Source organism: Lytechinus variegatus, chromosome 18 (assembly GCF_018143015.1).
Source record: "Lytechinus variegatus isolate NC3 chromosome 18, Lvar_3.0, whole genome shotgun sequence".
Taxonomy (NCBI): Eukaryota; Metazoa; Echinodermata; class Echinoidea; order Temnopleuroida; family Toxopneustidae; genus Lytechinus; species Lytechinus variegatus.
This window is the reverse complement of record NC_054757.1, coordinates 22,645,238-22,663,744: the sequence shown is the minus strand read 5'-3', so window position 1 is coordinate 22,663,744 and position 18,507 is coordinate 22,645,238. Positions and strand designations below refer to the sequence as shown.

General features: G+C 35.7%; 2 protein-coding genes across 2 annotated transcripts in view; both read right to left on the bottom strand.

The window, feature by feature from the left end:
* Window positions 1-4,689: 4,689 nt before the first annotated feature.
* Window positions 4,690-9,302, bottom strand: LOC121432255. Its single transcript, XM_041630114.1, has 2 exons — window positions 9,103-9,302; window positions 4,690-6,658 (listed from the first exon to the last, which is right to left on the bottom strand). The coding sequence occupies exon 2, from the start codon at window positions 6,637-6,639 to the stop codon at window positions 5,323-5,325; it is 1,317 nt and encodes a 438-aa protein (XP_041486048.1). The 5' UTR covers window positions 6,640-6,658; window positions 9,103-9,302; the 3' UTR covers window positions 4,690-5,322.
* A 6,382-nt stretch (window positions 9,303-15,684) lies between these two features.
* Window positions 15,685-18,507, bottom strand: part of LOC121432237 (netrin receptor UNC5C-like) — a 44,051-nt gene continuing 41,228 nt past the window's right edge. The window contains exons 14-15 of the mRNA XM_041630089.1: window positions 18,002-18,177; window positions 15,685-17,147 (exon numbers count right to left, since the gene is read on the bottom strand). Coding sequence (XP_041486023.1) covers window positions 16,976-17,147; window positions 18,002-18,177 — 348 coding nt within the window. The 3' untranslated portion in view covers window positions 15,685-16,975. The remainder of the gene's footprint in view (window positions 17,148-18,001; window positions 18,178-18,507) is intronic.

The following is an 18,507-nucleotide window of genomic DNA, read 5'->3' as shown; positions in this document are numbered from 1 at the left end:
TGAAGTTCCTTGTTTGTTTTCACAGTAGGTTGAAAAATGTTGTAAAACTGGCTGATTTATCTAGCATGGAATCGCCCATCAGAGAGTTTGATTTTATGTGGTTAAATATCAAGAATTTAATTCTGATAATAATAATAATAATAGGCATTTATATAGCGCCATCTATCTAGAAATATTCTATTCCGAGGCGAATTTATTATTATTTTTACCACGGCTTTAGCTTGAGCTGCCTTTCAGCGCTCATGCATTCAAGGAATAAATCCTTGAATTAATATCAATAATTCAATTCTCAAAATCAAGAAATGGGAATAAATGTTAACATGGCTTGCCATATGCCTGCATCGATGAAAGCTCCATACGAACTTGCTATTGTGACATCCCAATCACACTCGAAAAGTGTGTTGTCAAAATGTGTAAAACTTTATGCATGTTTGCACTATGTTCTGTTTTAAATCTTGTAATATGTCATGTGGTTAAAGTTTCCAGGATGAATATTGTTGAGTCTCTGAAAACAATAGTTAAATAGTATTGATATTTTTTTTTCTCCTAGAAAAAATTGTCAGATGCGTCAAATGTCAAATTATTTTGAAATAATTTATTATTTGTGTATTGATGAGGTATGAAACAGAGTCTATTATAAACAATATCATCAGGGCTGGAGCCTCAAGTAGCACCTGTGGAGTGACTGAATACTTGTCTGTGGCATATCAATTGAACTAGAAATATCTATATTGTTGAGTAGACAACATCGTGGTCAAATAAACTTTTGATGTAGGCCAGGGGCCCATCTTACAAAGAGTTGCGATTGATCCGATCAATCACAACTATGGACAGCCAGCAACGTCAACATCTTTTATGCATGTTTGTTCAAAATATTTTCTAGCTATGCTGTATATTCATGCATTCATTGTTTTCTTGAAAATTCACTGTGCTTCTCTTTGCATACAATTAAAGGACATAAGTACAATTGCAGATATATTAATTAATTAGATTGTGATTCCATCTCCAGCCTGAATACTTAGGCTGGCGGGGAGGGGGGGGGGGGGGTAGAACGAGTATTGTGAGGTAGGTAAATTAAGGGTGAAGGAGTATTAGAAGGGGGGGGGGGTTACTACCTTTTCATACGGTAAGCTAAGTGCATTCCCCATTCTATCTGATAACTACTATTAAACACATGTTGAGAATTTGGAAAGAGCATCCAGACATCAGAGATCCAAGTCGAATCTGGGCCCCGTTTCATAAAACCTGTTATAATAACAGATTTGAAATAACAGTTAAAAGTTACTGAATCCCTCAATCTGATTGGCTGAAAGTAAATTTTCTACAGAAATTGTGCTTTATGAAACAGGACCCTGGTCTGCTTTGAATGATGCTATATAGATGACACTTTTCAATTTGAAGCTTTGAAAACTTACATTAGCCTATTATCAAAGATGACAATAGGGTTTTTGATTATTTGTAAATTGTAAATTTGAAAATTTCAATCTCATGAATCATCATGTATGAAGTGGCAAACAAGAGATCATTTCAATTGTGTCTGGTTCTTGATAGAAAAGAGTATGGTGTTTTATGTTTCCTAAATAATGTGTTGTGTACATGTACATTACAATATGTGAAGTGCCATCTTTGATGCTTTGAACACCTAGGATGAAATTTGGTCGGTGTCGTGTGTCTTATCTTATTACAAAAGGGAGGGGGTGATTCTGAGATCCAACTCTCCTCTGGCTATGCCCACCCGAGCTTTATTCATGATTTCTAGGAGAATGTATATTATGTTTTCAGAGATGAATATTGAAACCATCTATTGGTGAATTTATCATAAATTTTTGTACATAGGTTATTTATTTATCTCGACTTTGAAATTAATTTCACCTGTCACAAGCTTGAATATATTATTGATCATGGCGAAGATTATTTTGCAGAAGATTTTGGAACACATGTTTATTTATTACTTAATCTCATTCACATCATGGAACTTTGATATCATTTGTAAATAACTTTTAAAGCCATAATGCTGCTTGTAAAGTTAAGCAAGACTTGATGAATGCCTGGAAAATCAAGTTTGAAAAAAGATCCAAAAAAGAATATCTTCATGCCTCTCACTTTATCAAAGTTCTCAGTTTAAAAGAGGATATTGGATTTTGAAAAATCTCAATCATATGGTGGGAAAATACAATATATATGTACTTTGCAGTACAACAAAGGTCTGGATGATAATGTAAATCTTTATCTCTATTGCTTAACTTTTAACTATGATTAAAATGCTTGAGAATCACATTTGGCTTTCCATATTTCAGTTAGTCATTACAGTATGTACATGTATGGTATTTTACAATGAGCTATATGGAATATGTGTACATCCAGACAGTATCTGTTTTCAAATCGAATATGGCAAGCCAAATTTTATTCTAAATCATGGTGAATTGTAAAGTACGAATTAACATCTAATGTGTTCCAAAGAAGCTTTCTCATGATTTTTTCTTCACATGTGAAGAATTCGTAGGAAAGCAATCACAGGAGAAACGTCTTGAGTGTGCCTATTCTCACTGTTATCCCATTATTTTGTAAGGTTGTGTGTAATATAACCCCTGTCAATTTGTATTGATTCAGTATTCATTAACTGATTCTTTGTCAAATATTTGTTTAAAAATTAATCAGTAATCAAGTATTTATAAATTGACCTTTTTAAATTTTATATAAGTATTCAGTTTCACGAGTAATATAGCTATTCCCTTATGCGTGGATATCATGTATTATTCTATTTAAAAATATCTATAATGTACTCCATCTACTAATTTTATGTCTATATGTGTTCAAACACTATTTGGCATCAGATGTTGTAAATATAACATATAGTAACATAACATGTGGTTAAGTTACATGTTTTAATAAATACATCTTCACTTAATATATTTCATGAAATTGTGTCATTGGGATTAATTTGTGTGATTTAGTGAATAATCAGGACAAGGATAACAAAATGACAAGTGGCAGAGAGAAAAAGAGAGGGAAAGACACAGGGATAGAGAGGTGAGGGTACAGAAGAAAGAGAAAAGAGAGATTGCTGAGCAGAAAAACAAGAAAGACTGAGCGACTAAGAAAGTAAGAAGCTGAGGTGAGAGAGAGAGAGAGGGGGGGGGGGGTTGAAAGAAGACATACTTGATATACATGGAGTTATACAAAGTGAAAGATGGAATTCTAATGTGAAAGGCCATCCAATAGCTCGGAAATTTGGAATAATTATGAGAAGACGTGTAGCTCTATGAAACGAAAATTATTTCCCATCAAAATAAAATTAGAAAATCAATGTGTGTAGAAAGTAAAACAACAACAATATTAATACTACAGAACTGAAATTCAATATGAATTTTATTCACAATTAGCATAACATGCGATTACAATCAGATAAGAATAGAAAATCTCTTATTATCTTCGTTACATTATTTTTATTCTCTGGGTAGATTTCTGCATAGCGCCATCAAGAGTCAGATCATGTCCACTTGGCTACGTTAGGTCTCACAGGCCTAATTCATTCCCCCATAGACTCGTGTTAAATTGGCACTTTAAAAAATTCATAAAAAATAAGGATGAAATTCGGGGGTCGAATGTTTACTACCAGTGGATAGGATTTATATCTGGCAATCCATATCTGACCAGAAAAGGGTCCCTCGACCGGCTCATTTTAAAAATAAATTGGCGTGTTTGAAGACATCGTCGGGGGAACAGATTCATCACCTCAAACAGCAAAATAGCCCTAATCCTTCCGCCAGTCAAAATATAGTCCAAAATTGGTGATATTTCTTCCCAATTTGGGAAAAGGAAGTTCAGTAATTACCAAAAATAGAATCAGTGTTAGATGGACAATCATATGCATACACTTTGTCAATCAGCCATATCAAAATAAAAAAAATAGCAATGGGTTGGCTCGAATGAATATCTATGGCCTGCCACTAGTGATTAGGCCCGTGAAACCGTTACTGATCTGTTCAAGATCCCTTAGTTCTTAGTATGCTACTATGAGGGACTGAGGAAGAGAGTTATGAGGAAACTGACAGTTTTGAAAATACCATCCACAGGAATGAGGAGGGGGATCTCCTTAGGAGATAATGTAAAATAGGCCCATTCTAAACCACCATGATAGCGACGGAGCGAAACGCCGAAGCCTACCAATAATATAATATTATAAAGGACAAGTCCACCCCAACAAAAAGTTGATTTGAATGAAAAGAGAAAAATCCAACAAGCATAACACTAAAAATTTCATCAAAATCGGATGTAAAGTAAGAAAATTATGACATTTTAAAGTTTAGCTTAATTTCACAAGACAGTTATATGCACATTACGGGTGGTATGCAAATGAGGAGACTATGATGTCATCCACTAACTATTTCTTTTTTTATTTTATTATATGAAATATTCAAATTTTATCCTCATTGTCAAGTGATACCACAATTAATTCCTCCCTGAACATGCGGAATTAGCATTGTTTGATACTATATGGTTCAGTCAAGGTGGTCCATATTGTCAAATCTATTTTTAAAAAATGAAATATTGTATAATTCAAATAATAAAACACAAAAGAAATAGTGAGAGATGGATATCATCGACGGACTCACCTCGTTGTGCATATCACTGTTTTGTGAAAAATAAGCGAAACTTTTTACTTTTCATCCGGTTTTGGTGAAATTTTCATCATTATGCGAGTTTGATTTTTCTGTATTTATTCAAGTCAGTATTTTCTTGGGTGGACTTGACCTTTAAAGGATTTTGTGCACATTTTACGAAGATATGTATGGGGAAGCTCTTGGCGATCCAGGGGAGGGAGTGGGTAAGTCAAGCCCCTGCCCCTATCCACCCCCCTTCATTCCTGCCACAGTGTACCTCCATGGGCATCGTTGTGCAATATTGCTTGTACTTTGAAAGACAGTTTCAGACCGTTCACGAGAGCAAATTTGATTCAGGAACTAAAAGGATAAAACAATTTTTAGAAAATTGTATCTCTTGGCACATCGTCGTCCTTCAAAGTTTCAATTACCAGCCAACAACGCTAACATACACAAAAAAATCTAGAATATTCGTCAGCATAACCATCCTTTTTACCAAAAATAGTGCCCTTTAGTGTACAGTGCAGCCCTCACATGTGCCCTCAACCACTATTTTGGTGTGGATGGAAATAGACCCGTTCTTGTGTTTTTGTAAATTTGTTTTCTAATAAAATATCATGTGTCCTCTCCCCGTTCTGAAATCCTGTATCCACCCCTGATGCAAAGAATTGTTTTAGTATAAGTAAAATTATTCAAAGACTTCATATCCCGATTTCAATCAAGATCCAGGCTCGTGTTGTTCATTTAGTTTCTTAAGGAATCTTTTCGGTCTCTTCGTAGTATCAATAGATAACCTCTTTAAGTGATTGGTGAGGGGTTGGTCTTCATTTAACTTCTCGACCATCTCCTCATCTTCGCCCCATCGGATGTACCTACACTTCCGCATCTCATCGAACAACTCTCCTTCTTCAAGGTCCTCAATGCTTGGTATATCATTCTCCAGGACGTTGAGGCTCTCCTTCTTGAACTTCCGGAAGCTTTGGAAGCTTTTGACCTCTTTATGCAAAGTGTTCATGCCAGAAACGGCGGCCAAGCTGGTTCGCCTGAGCCTCTGCCGCAGACTTTTCCGGCGATTGGAAGCAGACGTATCCGACATGAACCCTGGGCTTTGGCTTCTTTCGTCCTCTTCGTCCTCCTCTGCGATCGTCGGGCCAGCGGTACGAGGTCTTTCGCTCGGGTCTTCTGTAATTGCTGTAGCCTTCGGCGAGCGTTTATCTTTGATAGCGGACATTCTTCGCTGGTGCTTTGCCATTTGCGTCTTGTACATGTCCAGGAAGTTTGTCCTTAGGACTTTGTTTTTTGGATCCTGCGCTTGTTCAATCATTAAGGCCGTTGCATTTGGAACGGACTCGCGTCTCTTGCGTCTGGCTGCGTCAGGTATCGATGTCTTTGGTCGTTCTGGCTGACTAAGTCTACTGCTTGATGATGAAGGTATCGCCGTATTTGGTCGTATGTAAGGGGTACTCACAGACAGTGACCCATTAGGTAGTGCTTCCTTCTGCTCAACACCACCAACACCCACATCACCATCGACGTCATCACCACCTTCGTTCCCCTGGATAATCTCATAAAGCGGTAGTATTTCCTTTTCCCGCATGCTCTCCAATGTTTTACGGTAATGGATGATATTCAAATCCATTGACTTCATGGACGATAGCCGTCTCTTGGAGAGCTGTCTATAATTTCCCGCCGATTGAGTCCTCTCCTTTGCCTTCTTGTTTGGTAAAAGCGAGCTGAGTTCTTGCGGGGTTGGCAAAGTCGCATGCGCTTGCTTTTGAAGATACGAAGGCACATCTTCCTTGGCACTGGAGTATTTCGGTGGATGAAGTCCAGCTCCCGTCACCATCCAGATCTTCTCCTGGTCACGACGGATATTGACGTCACGGTTGGTCGCCAGGCTCTTGACTGACGCTTCCAGCTGCCGGTCCAATGTTCGGTTTAGGTTCTGAGCCCGGTTGAAGATCCTGTTCGACCGGGATTTGAACTTGTCAAGGCGATTCTTGTAGTACGTCTGGGAGTCGACGGACGCAGACATGGCTGATCTTTGGTATATTCTGTAATTGAAAAAACAAGGGTTTGTGAAATAATTGAATGAAAGTTTTTAACTATCAACTCATTATTTAGTTGCAAATGAAACGAGTCCAACTGAAATTGATAGAAGTTAATTTAATGGCATGCAGTGATTTTAACTAATCTTAAATCTTATATCTAAAGGGCAAATCTTAAAACCAATAGGTTTGCAAAAACAAAATAGGTTCATCCTCGCAGCAACACCAACTTTGCAAAGCATTAATGTAGACAACTAATAAAAAAATAGAAACAGCCAGTCATTTAAGCTTAATATAATTTAGCTGATGTTCAACGTGCAGTATAGTTAGGCAAATATCTAAAGGGCAAAGGAAAGTTTTTTCTCATCTTGCTAATAATATTGCTTCCAAACAGAGACAAAAGTTTAGCATTTATAAAACGAATAATTTATTTGTGTTACTTCCTTTCAATGCATGCTTCCTACGTTTGTAAATGCCAATGAAAAAGCATTCTAAATCAGGGTAGGAGGCATGTCAAGCAGTCAAAGGTGACATTATATTGTTATCAAGATTATAACTTCGAGTTAGCATCGTGGGGATACAACGTGTTCGAATCTGAACAATACAATCATAATAATACTCCACGCATGAATTGTCTACAGTTGAAATACATAAGAATCATTTCTGGCGTTAACAAAAAAGTCCCCAGACTCCTTTTCAAATGGAAGGATGTTTTTTTCGGGGAAGCCGGTATCGTTCATCTATTCATATCAAAGCCTTGTTTATGGGGTTCCTAACGTTTAACGGGGGACGCCATGGCTGCATTTTATTAAAAACGAAGATATCATTTTAGAATGTCGAAAATGTATTCAATGAATAAATCTGACCAGACTTCTTTAATTGATCAAGGGGCAAAAATCACGTTTAGAATATTTCTATGGTTTGATAGATAAAAGGTCGAAAATGTGACATGTATCTATATCTCATCTTGATCTATGATAATTGTCTGTGAATGGAACAGGAACATGTTCATGATATAGAATAGAATCATGTAGAGATGATTTTAAAGTTGCATTGAATTGAATTGAATTGAAGGTTTTATTATCATTTCATCGCAGCCAGTGGCTGAATTGAGAAAGATTTACAAAGTAAAAACATAATATATAAACATAAACAGTGAAATATTTGACGTAAATCATAACCGCACTAACATTGAAAGTAATATTTTTTGAAAGAAATGTCCCATAACCAATTAATATTCCAGTAAAATTTGGAGACATGATAAACCAATGCGTATGAACTTATATATAGTTTTACTTGAAGTTGAAATTGTTGGTATAAACAATAGTGTTATAATAAATTGCCTACTGATGGAAATAAGAGATAATTGAAGAACTATTGTTCAAAGAGAAATATATATACGTTTGGAGAGTGGTGTTGGTCTGGTCCGACTGCGTGACTGAAGCATATCGGAAGGCCGCCTCAGATTTAAATTTCAGAGTCATTATCATCTTTATATATCTATTTTACGTTATATTATTTATTTTTACTCAGAATGCACCACGATTTCTGTATAACTGTAACAAACTTTGATATCTTGCAAATCTAATACAATTCTTGATACCATTCTTAAAGGGGAATGAAACCTTTGGAATAAGTGCATGGGCTTGCGTGGAAACAGAATTAATCAAAGAATGAGATCAAAGAAAGTTTGAGAAAAATCGGACGAAAAACGAGAAAGTTTAAGCATCATGAGATCGATCACTAATGCTATGGTCCATGGCCGAGACTCTGTTGTTAGAATAAGAAATATTTGATTAATGAGGCCGAAGGGGTTTCTATGGAAATATTGTTAAATGCTTCAATTCGACTAGGCTTAATTAATGTTTTAGTTTTATGTATTTGGAAAATCTCTTTATATGTTGTGAATATTTGGCACTGGAAAAAGTATTTGAGTACGTTGAATTTATTAGATTTTTTTGTAGCACTCAAGAAAAAAGTAAAGTGTTAAATATATGAGTTCTCAATGTATTTATGTATTACTTTGTAAAAAGATGATATTTCGTTTGACGTATGTATTCTATTTTGTATAGGGATTGAAGATGTTGACAGATAAAAACTTCTTAACACACAAAAAATAGCATTTTAGGGAGGTGGGGGGGGGGTAGGTAGGGTCCAGGGCTGAGATTTGTTGTTAGGATATGAAATATATGACTGAAGAGGCGAAGGTGATGGGTTTTTTATGAAAAAAATTATAATGGCTTGAATTCATGTAGGTTTCATTAATGATTTATTTTTGTGCATTTGAAAAATCTCTTTTTTATGTTTTGTTTTTGGGAAAGTTAATGTTCAAATTGATGGGGATCTTTTTCAGAAAACAACTTACTAAATCTAGTTGTTTTTAAGGAAATGATTACGATGAATGCGTTTAAACTCTACCATGAAAACAGGGACGTCATAATTATACTTACAATAAATATTAAGATTGCACTTGATAAGCTCTGGACCCAGTTTTGCCTGGAGCAGATTATGTCAGTCAAGTATCTTCCATCTTCTTGGGCTCAATAGTTCACACTTGGTTTCCTTAGGAAGGTTGATCTTTAACTGCAAATAAATCGCTTTACGTCTAGAATGTTTTCACATTTGCCACAAAGACGCGTCTCCATTCAACGTAGCAGCAGAACGGGGATTATTTTGAGGAAATCAGCCAAAATCCTTGTTTGTGTTCAAACTTCATTTGGCGAAAAATTCATAGATTATATCTCAAATCTGATGATGTTGACTGAGAGTTCTCATCGTGTACTGGTCTGTGTTCTCATATGAGCATGGGAAGATTCGTCTAGTGCAGATCATATCATATTCATGTGAACTTATTCCCAATTATGAAGAGAATTTATTTGACACTCAAAATCATACAGTTCTTCTGAAGAGTCCTCGGTTTTGGCGAAATAACAAGTACGAACTACTGAATCTAGAGCTTGATGATGATTTCATTTCGTAAGTCCACAAGGCACGTCCTAACTTCCTAACCGATAAAGGCAAACTAACTTAAATATATCACCAGATTGCCCTAATATCGATCGTTTGGGGGTAATAACTTTTCATCCAAGCAAAGACACCGATGAATGTGAGATCCCTAGTCTGAGCTGATGACTTCCAGAGCACATTCAAGTTCCAAATTGATCGGTAAAATATTAATATTATTGAAGATAGGGGCTAGAACTGCAATCGTGCTAGAATGATGCCACGATTGACAAACGAAATGATGACCAATGGACATGAAGGAAGAAACGAAGATCGGCAAAGATCCAAGAGAATCATTCCCACAGATGATGTATCAGGGATTAGTCTTAAGTATTCTAAACTGGAATACAACGGTACTCATCAAAACCCAGGTGAAAATATATCAATAAAAGAACCGACCACAACCGACTCGTGTGTATTGCGTTGCCTGGCTCTACCCCTCGACAGCGCATCAATAACATTTCGAAATCCCATACAATTAAAATCAATACATGAGGTTTGAAAGAAAGGAGGATGGGAGATTAAAAGACCTGCAACAAAGTTGGCTTTGTGTGGGGTGATTGAGGGGTATTGTAACGAATCGATGAAAATTTCCCCAAGTTTTATTTTGTCCCGCGCGGAGGTAAACGCTCCAGCGGTATCGATCCAAGGTGAACATGGTCGACGGAAGAATGGAAAATGAGACTCGTCATGATCGAGACGGTTGGCAGAGACAAGGGATGGTATAGACCCACAGGGGTTCGAGGGCGTGGTGGAGCTTTGCAGACTGGTGGTGGTGTTGGTGGTATTGGTGTTGGTGTGACGTGTGGTGGCGAGGGGAAAGAAAGGGAACAATGGTGGCGAGGGTGAAAGTGACGAATAGTGAGAAGGCGAGAGGTGATTCATTACATGATGAAGATGGGTGTGCCAGGGTAGGGGCGTCGCCCCAAGATGGAAGATACATTTACTGAGGTTGACTGAAAATTACGGGGGAATGATTCCACAAAAATGCTGAGGTGACCGGGGGAGGTGGTATTAGAAAGAAAGATCAGATTGACGTCATCATGACAAGACGATCGAGGGCGTGATCGCGTCGCTTATCTTGAAAAAGGGCATGGTCGTAAGAGAGGTGAGTTCGTGATCTCTCTTAATTAGTTCTCTTATAAAAATCACAACTAAGTCCAATTTTCTCCCAATCAATGTTGGATTCAGGGGGAGGGGTCGTTTTTAAAAGAATTAAAAAATATGTAAAAATGTGGGTTCCCTACTGCAGGTGGGGGAGGAAAGGGATGATTGTCATAAAAATGACAGGATTTTTTCCATTTGGAGCTTGTCAGAAATATTTTATAAGAAAAATTGAGCCCCTTTTTGCCCCCTCCTGTTAGAAAATATATATGGGGATCAGCCATGCCCCCTACCACAAACAAAATCTCATACGCCATGTACACATAAACCTCTCATGCCTACTGTAAGATCTGATCTCTATACAGTATTCTGCACATATCTCAACACATAAAACAATATACAAAAACAATTCACAAATGATATTACAAGTGAAACATAGTTTTATTAATAATTCATACAAACATCAAACTCCTCTCTATACAATAACAGTGTTATTTATCTTATCTCCAATCTCCTCCATATATTTGTAATGATTCAATAATTATCTAATTAGATTAGTCTTCTTTAGACAACATTTTGTCAGAATTTGACAACAAAATAACAAAAAAAATCATAAGTGAAAATCACATTGTATATGTTCTGTACCATTTCTTTTGAAATAACAAAAAAAAAACAAAACAACTGGACAATGTATTAAACGAAAATGGAGGGGTTATAATGTATGCCTAATGAATATTGTATAGACATTTATTTAAAAACAAAAACTGGGAATGTATTTGATGCAGATTCTAGATTTAGTAGATAGAATTGTCTTTATCTGTACCAAATAAATGACATATCCCCACCCTCTTAATTTGTTCTTTTCTTTTTGGACAACATTAACAGCAACAAATGAGAAAGGAAAAGGGAAAAAGGCAGAGAAAAACAGAGATAGAAGGAAAATAGATGGGAAGAGTGAGGAAGAATGTCTCCCCTCGCCACCCCCCAAAAAAAGAGAATGTGAGAGATTGGAAAGGGTCGCCAGCAGTGGTCGGGAAGCTCTTTATCTAATTTTTAGAGCATACAGCACCTTAACAGGGTACAAACTTTGCTCATTCTCCTGTAGACGACAAGAACACACTTGTCGAGTTGGGTGGTCCTTTTTATGACCAACATTTGCCCAAGACAGATACATGGTGTATTGTGAAACCTACGCCATGAAAACCTTAAGAAGTTACAGGAATATTGTCACTATACAGAAAAAAAAACTTGCTCATTATTTGATTGGTCTATATTCATTGTATTTCATCTTACAGGCAAAATTTATCTTCATCAAAATCATTATGATTGCTGTCTCTTAACAATTATCAGGCCTATTCAATCTAGCCCACTTGATAGTTCTATTCTGCATTTTCTCTGTAAAAAGGGCAAACAAAAAGCAAAAAGTAAGAAAAGTAAAACAAACAAAAATGCAAATAACAGTTTTGAAACACACAATTGTCAAAGAAGAGCATATTGTATTGAAAAAGCAGATTATAACTCAAACCAACTGTTGCCTAACCTTCTATGAAATAATCAGGAGGAAATGGTGAGTGGCTACTGTTACAAAAAAAAAACTTTGGATCTGGTAAAGAATTATTTGTACATAGAAAATCAAGAAAAAGAGTAAAGCTATTGATCAACCAGTAAAGATGACATTTTCTGCTACCACACTAACAGGATGATAGATGGTATTTGCAACATGAGCTACACATACGGATATCAATATGTGCCATGCTATTCATTCTATAAATCATCAATAGGAAAATGAAGGTTTTTTTTTAACTTTCATTATCAAAGAATCAGTTTTTCAGAAAATCTATGATTACAACAGTCATGAATGTATCCTATGCAAAACGGCAAAGACCGGAATTTGCTATTGAAAAAATCATGCATAGTATTTGTAGTAAAAACATAAAACCAGAAGACAATAGGTACGGAGCTGGTGCATAAGTGTAGCCAACCTTACAATGAGCGATCAACCAGGTTTAGATTTGGAAATACATTAAATTGATCTATTCACTACCCCAACAAAATCACCCAAAACATTTGTTTCTCTCCAAATTTGAATATCATAGATGGTAAGAAGATCAACTCTAACAAAAGGAAGCGTGTATCAAAATTTTTTTTTTGGAAAAGAACTATATGCGTCTTTCTTTGAAATTTTGCCTGGAAGAAATGATCAATTTATACAATGTAGATGCAAAAAAAAAAAAATTTCTGCTAATATGTACTTGCTTCCTTTTGTCAAACTACTGACATCATAAAGAGGAAGGATGTAAGTACTGATTAGGAAAAGTACTTTGGTTTCTTTGGAGTTTGATTATTATATCACTATCTAATACTAGTGACTGGACAATGTGAGGACAAAAGGACGTTAACTACAAGGAAACATAAAACCTGTCTCTCACTTCACAGGACACACTTTTATTCCAAATGAATGCATAGTATAATGCATGACAAGTGAATGTCATTCTATTAATTGCAGCTGTCCTTATAATGAGTACGAACGCCCCCTATTGAAAAAATTACATTTCCATCCCTATCGTTTCCATTATGAGATGAATGGATTTGATTTTATTTGTCATAAACTAATAGACATATCCCAAATCAGTATATTTTAGGATGGCTGATTTGCAAAATTTGCACACATATATATTTTTTTTAATGTGCAAATTTGAGCTAATAATACTCTCAATTTCTGTGAGGTTTTCGTACTTTGGGGGAATTATGCCTCTATGTTACTAAATCTTAAAGGGCATATCTCATTGGAATGCCCTTTTGCCAGGCAATAAACGAGTGTACACATACACTTCAAATTCTTATATTCTTTTCCACTTTGATAAATATATGTAAAACTAACATTATTTGAAATATAGAAATAGAATTATATTCAAACCCAAGTCTTATAATCTGAAATATTTTTTTTCATTATACAAAATAAATATTTCCTTAAGATAAAAAAATGAAATTAACAGGTTTCATGTTTATGGGAGTATAAATATTGGTGAACCATCTTTTCAAAAGTAATTCCTAAAAATTTGTGCTATTAAAAAATAGTAAAAAAAATGTAAAGTGTGCATTCTGGTTCTTAGTAGCATGAAACCTTCTACTCTTAACTAAGAACATGTATCACATGTGGTAGATGCAGAAGGATACATCTTTTACAAAGGAAAAAAGACACTAAGACTGATCTTATATCATATCATGACAGATATATATATATATATGGAGGAAACACACATATGTATATATGCACAGAGATAGAAGCGAAATATACACCATTTCCCGTGCCCGATATCTATCATTTTATAAAAAATATCCTCACCATTCATAAATAGGATCAGCTTATGGGGGTTGAACACACAAATTACCAACTTAAACCCCAAAGTGATATAAATCTATAATCATATTTAACATGTATTAAAGTGGGTACATTCATAATCATCATCACAAGCCCCACCACCATTTATAATCACAAATAGAAGAGTTATAAATATTTGCAATCATAACATCTTTTCCTTTTTTCTTTCTCTTCACAAGATTCTATTATTTCTTTTTTACAATATTTGTTCATCAAAGTGATAGGTATATTATATTTGTACATATTCATTTACATATTTCACAATTTACACAGTTATGGAATCATGCTCACAATCGAATCACAATGTTGCTCATGTCGGCCGATTTTGCCCCCAAAATCATTGCATAGATGACTTCTCAAGCCAGTAAAACAAAAGTAAAGACCCAACTCAACAAATAAGAACATGTTAACAACCTAATCACAAACTTCTCCATTTTGGAAGAGATAGAAATCACATATTCAGGAAAAAAGAGAACTCTCATGACCTGGGCTACAGAAAACAAAGCTTGTCAATTAATTACAGAACAAATCTTTTTCGAGTGATTGCATTGACTACAATGTACGTAAAATCAATCGTAAAAATCAAGCATATGATCAACTGCTAAGATTTGTGCTACGTGACCCTGGTTATCTTTTGACATTCATCCCTTGTATCTATAGGCCACAGATAAAATACATTGCTGATGGCTATGTGCATTTCTTTAAATCATTACCAAGAGAAAAGTGATGAAACAATGAAAATAATCCTATGTATCATAAGGCTAAAGTGAGCAGCTTTTGCATGTGGCAAAAGAAATGAGGAAAAAGCAATATACAAAACATTTAGAAGACTCCAGCAGCTGTCCGTATGAATTAACAGTTGGAGATACTTTATATTCAGGGATGACAGACTTTGTGACTGCTCATAAGATACCCAATTAAGTATGTTGTGTTAGTCTTTGCTATGCTCCCCAAAATACCTCGATGATCTGGGTTTATCATAACAAATATCAATCATAGCTCTCAAACGTATCATGCTACATTAGTGCTGAAGGCATAGCCATTTTTAATAGCAAAAATTGTGTTCCTATTTGGTGAATAAGCTGTTACCATATCTGCAAACATAATTTCTGAATATATTAACATATCTTTGAACAATAAAAAGCATACACTTGGTGCAAACATAAATTATGCAACAAAACAACAATCTAAAAAGTGCACATTTTTTTTCTTAGTGGGCAAATCACATTACAAAAACAAAATATGTACAGCAACACCCCAAGAGGACTTATGGTCACCAACAATGGCTTGCAATTATATGAACAATCATTCATCTATCTGCAAGTCATGACGAAAAAATTGTGCAGCACTCGATCTAATTACAAAATAAAAAACAACCTAGAAAGGTACATTTGCATAAATGGAATTGATAATTATGGAGTTGTTTTAAGGTTACAAGTTCTAACGTCATGATTTAAGATTGATATAAAGCATTCATGATGGGGAATTTTCAATTGCACCCACAGCTAATGGAAACAGTATCTCAAACTGAATGGAACCAGTTGAAACCGGTAAAGTTTACCAGTTTGGTAAGTGAATGTTCCATATGATTTCAGTGGATGCACAAATTCAAACTGGATTGGATTCATTATCTTTATTATCTCATTGACAAGAATAACATGATATAAAAGCATGACCAGGCTAAAACCCTGTATTACATAATAGGCCAACACGTTATATTCTTTCCACAGAATATATACATTCAAAGAATACGATAGCTGATTCTTTTCATATATTTATATAAGATCCTCAATGATTGCAGCAAAACAATTTTAAATTCCAATAGTGGATTCTCATGAAATTACCTGTCAAAAACCTTTCCTTAAAAACAATCTGGACACGTTTCTTGTCATAAACACTTGACCTTTGAAAGGTTAAAGATAGCAATAAATTCAACCTATTTCCTTGAATGCACACACATTTGATTTCCAACATTGCTTTACCATAAAATGAACTTATTGATTATTCTGTTAATATCCTTATTAACCAATCAGAATATTCCATACATTGACATTGCTTCCAAATTTAGTTATGTAATAAATACACAAATGGTATCTGTTGGTAGATTGAAATGATTAATTGAATTGAATCGCTAATATAAAAAGTACTTCATATTGTAAATAAGTTACCTATCCCAAACAAAGAATTAATATACTTGAGGGGTGAGGCTTATTCAGTCATCACCCTTTTCTCACAGTCAAAATGTTTCGGTCACATGTGACCTTCTGTAGCATGAAAATATGTTTGTGAATTAGTTATACAAGCAAGCAGGCAGTATTGAAATGAATTGTGCATTCAGTGAGCGACTATATGCAGGCGAGCTGACAAATGATTCCTTCCTTATGCGTGCAACGTCTTGGGAAAGACTCGGATTTGAATCATGTAGAAGGATACCAATGCTAAACCAGCATACTAACTGAAGACCTTGCAGTGCTTCAGGGTATGAGACCACCTCAGAATTGCCAAAGACTATGAAAAGATTTTTCAAATCACTGTTCATCACAGGTCTTATCTGTCTCAAGTAGGTCATACAGAGGTGTTTATACTAGCATGGTGTGTTCTGCTGAATCCTCTTTCTATTAGGCTGTGTCATGAGTGCAATTCCGGGTCCAAATTGGGACCAGGTCCCTGCACGGTCCTGGTTCCATTAGGGGACCAAACCTTCATAGCTGCTAAAACATTCCATCACCCCACACATCCATCTCTTCACAAAGACGACTATTGCCATGTAAGCACCAATTAGAGAGTGTCAGTTAAAAGTTTGGATCGCTTTTGCTATCACAGGGCGGTAGACGTCACATCCATGCAGCCATCTGTTTCTGGACTATCGTGACGGCATCGTGTCTACCCATCTCCTGGAATGCTCCTGCTAACCTCATGAGGGCTCCCTCCTCACTGTCCCTGGCTTCCCACATGTCAAGGATTTGATCCGTTGGACTTGGTTTGATGCCAAAGAAATTTAGATATCTGATAGAAGAAAATTACAATATTGTGTTTATGAGTCTGATCTAAATGAAACTATGTAGTTTCTACTAAAAGAGGGGGCTACTGACACCCTTCCAATACAGCAAAATATACCAAAGAGCATACAGAGTTTGGAACTGGAAACCACTGTTTGCAAAGTCTTTATTCAGGACTTCCTAACATCAAATAATAACTAAGATATATAATGGTGGCAGCGGTGGGATTTAAACCCATGTCATTGAGATGAATGTTGGTAGTGACTAAGATGTCACATGGTCCATGGTAGGATTCAAACCCACACCATTGAAATGAATGTTGGTAGTGACTAAGATGTCACATGGTCCATGGTAGGATTTAAACCCACACCATTGAAATGAATGTTGATAGTGACTAAGATGTCACATGGTCCATGGTAGAATTCAAACCCACACCATGGAAATGAATGTTGGTAGTGACTAAGATGTCACATGGTGGCAGCGGTGGGATTAAGCCACAGCCATTGAAATGAATATTGAAAGTGACTGAGATTCATTTCAGGCACCCATACTCGTATCTTTTTAAAAATCTAAAGAATGTATAATTGTAAATCTGATTATATGAGAGTAAAAACAGCTGAAGTTTGTTATTGAAAATTAGGAATAATGACTAACTAAAGCATCATCTTCTGCGGAAAAGCTGTACAAATCCCCCTAAAATCACGTATCAGATTTTGAAGGAATAGCTTGCAAACCTCCAATAATAACTTAATATTCTAGATTTTATCTACATGTTAAAATTTCAATACTTTCATTTCCTACAACTTCTTTACACGGATTTTAAGAATGACTAACATTATCTTCATGATATCATCAACCTACCCATCGACACCTAGTTTGGTTGCAAGAAGTTTCCAGTCATTACCCTTGGGCTGGGGGATATCAAGGCATTGGCACAAGGCGGTTCTGACTGGTTTAGACAGGTGGAAGGCGTTCTGAGGCGGTACCATGTGGTTTGGGCTGTAACCATTTAGTCTCAAGTCTTGCTCAACTAAAACCTAAACAAGGATGAAATAAGAAAAGACACTTTTAATCAGGGATATGAGAAACTAATGTATTTTAAGGTGGATGAAATGGAGGGGGGATGCCTCTTTGTCTAATAACATTACTTATCTTGAATAATTGATCCAAGATGGTAGAATTCAAAGCAAATAACAACCATAAAATGCATTTATTATAACTCTGATCCTCGGGAAGTAATCAACAGGATGGCAGGGTTGGGGTCAAGGCAATGCTTGAGGCCACAGTTTGCTTAGATTGACACAATACAAACTCTGGAGAAGTAGAGAATATTGTATTTTACTGCATTGCCAATTAAAGGATTTTAA

What these genes read in the sequence shown, in the direction of transcription:
- LOC121432255 (XM_041630114.1), bottom strand. Translation starts at nt 6,639, where the DNA reads ATGTCTGCGTCCGTCGACTCCCAGACGTACTACAAGAATCGCCTTGAC.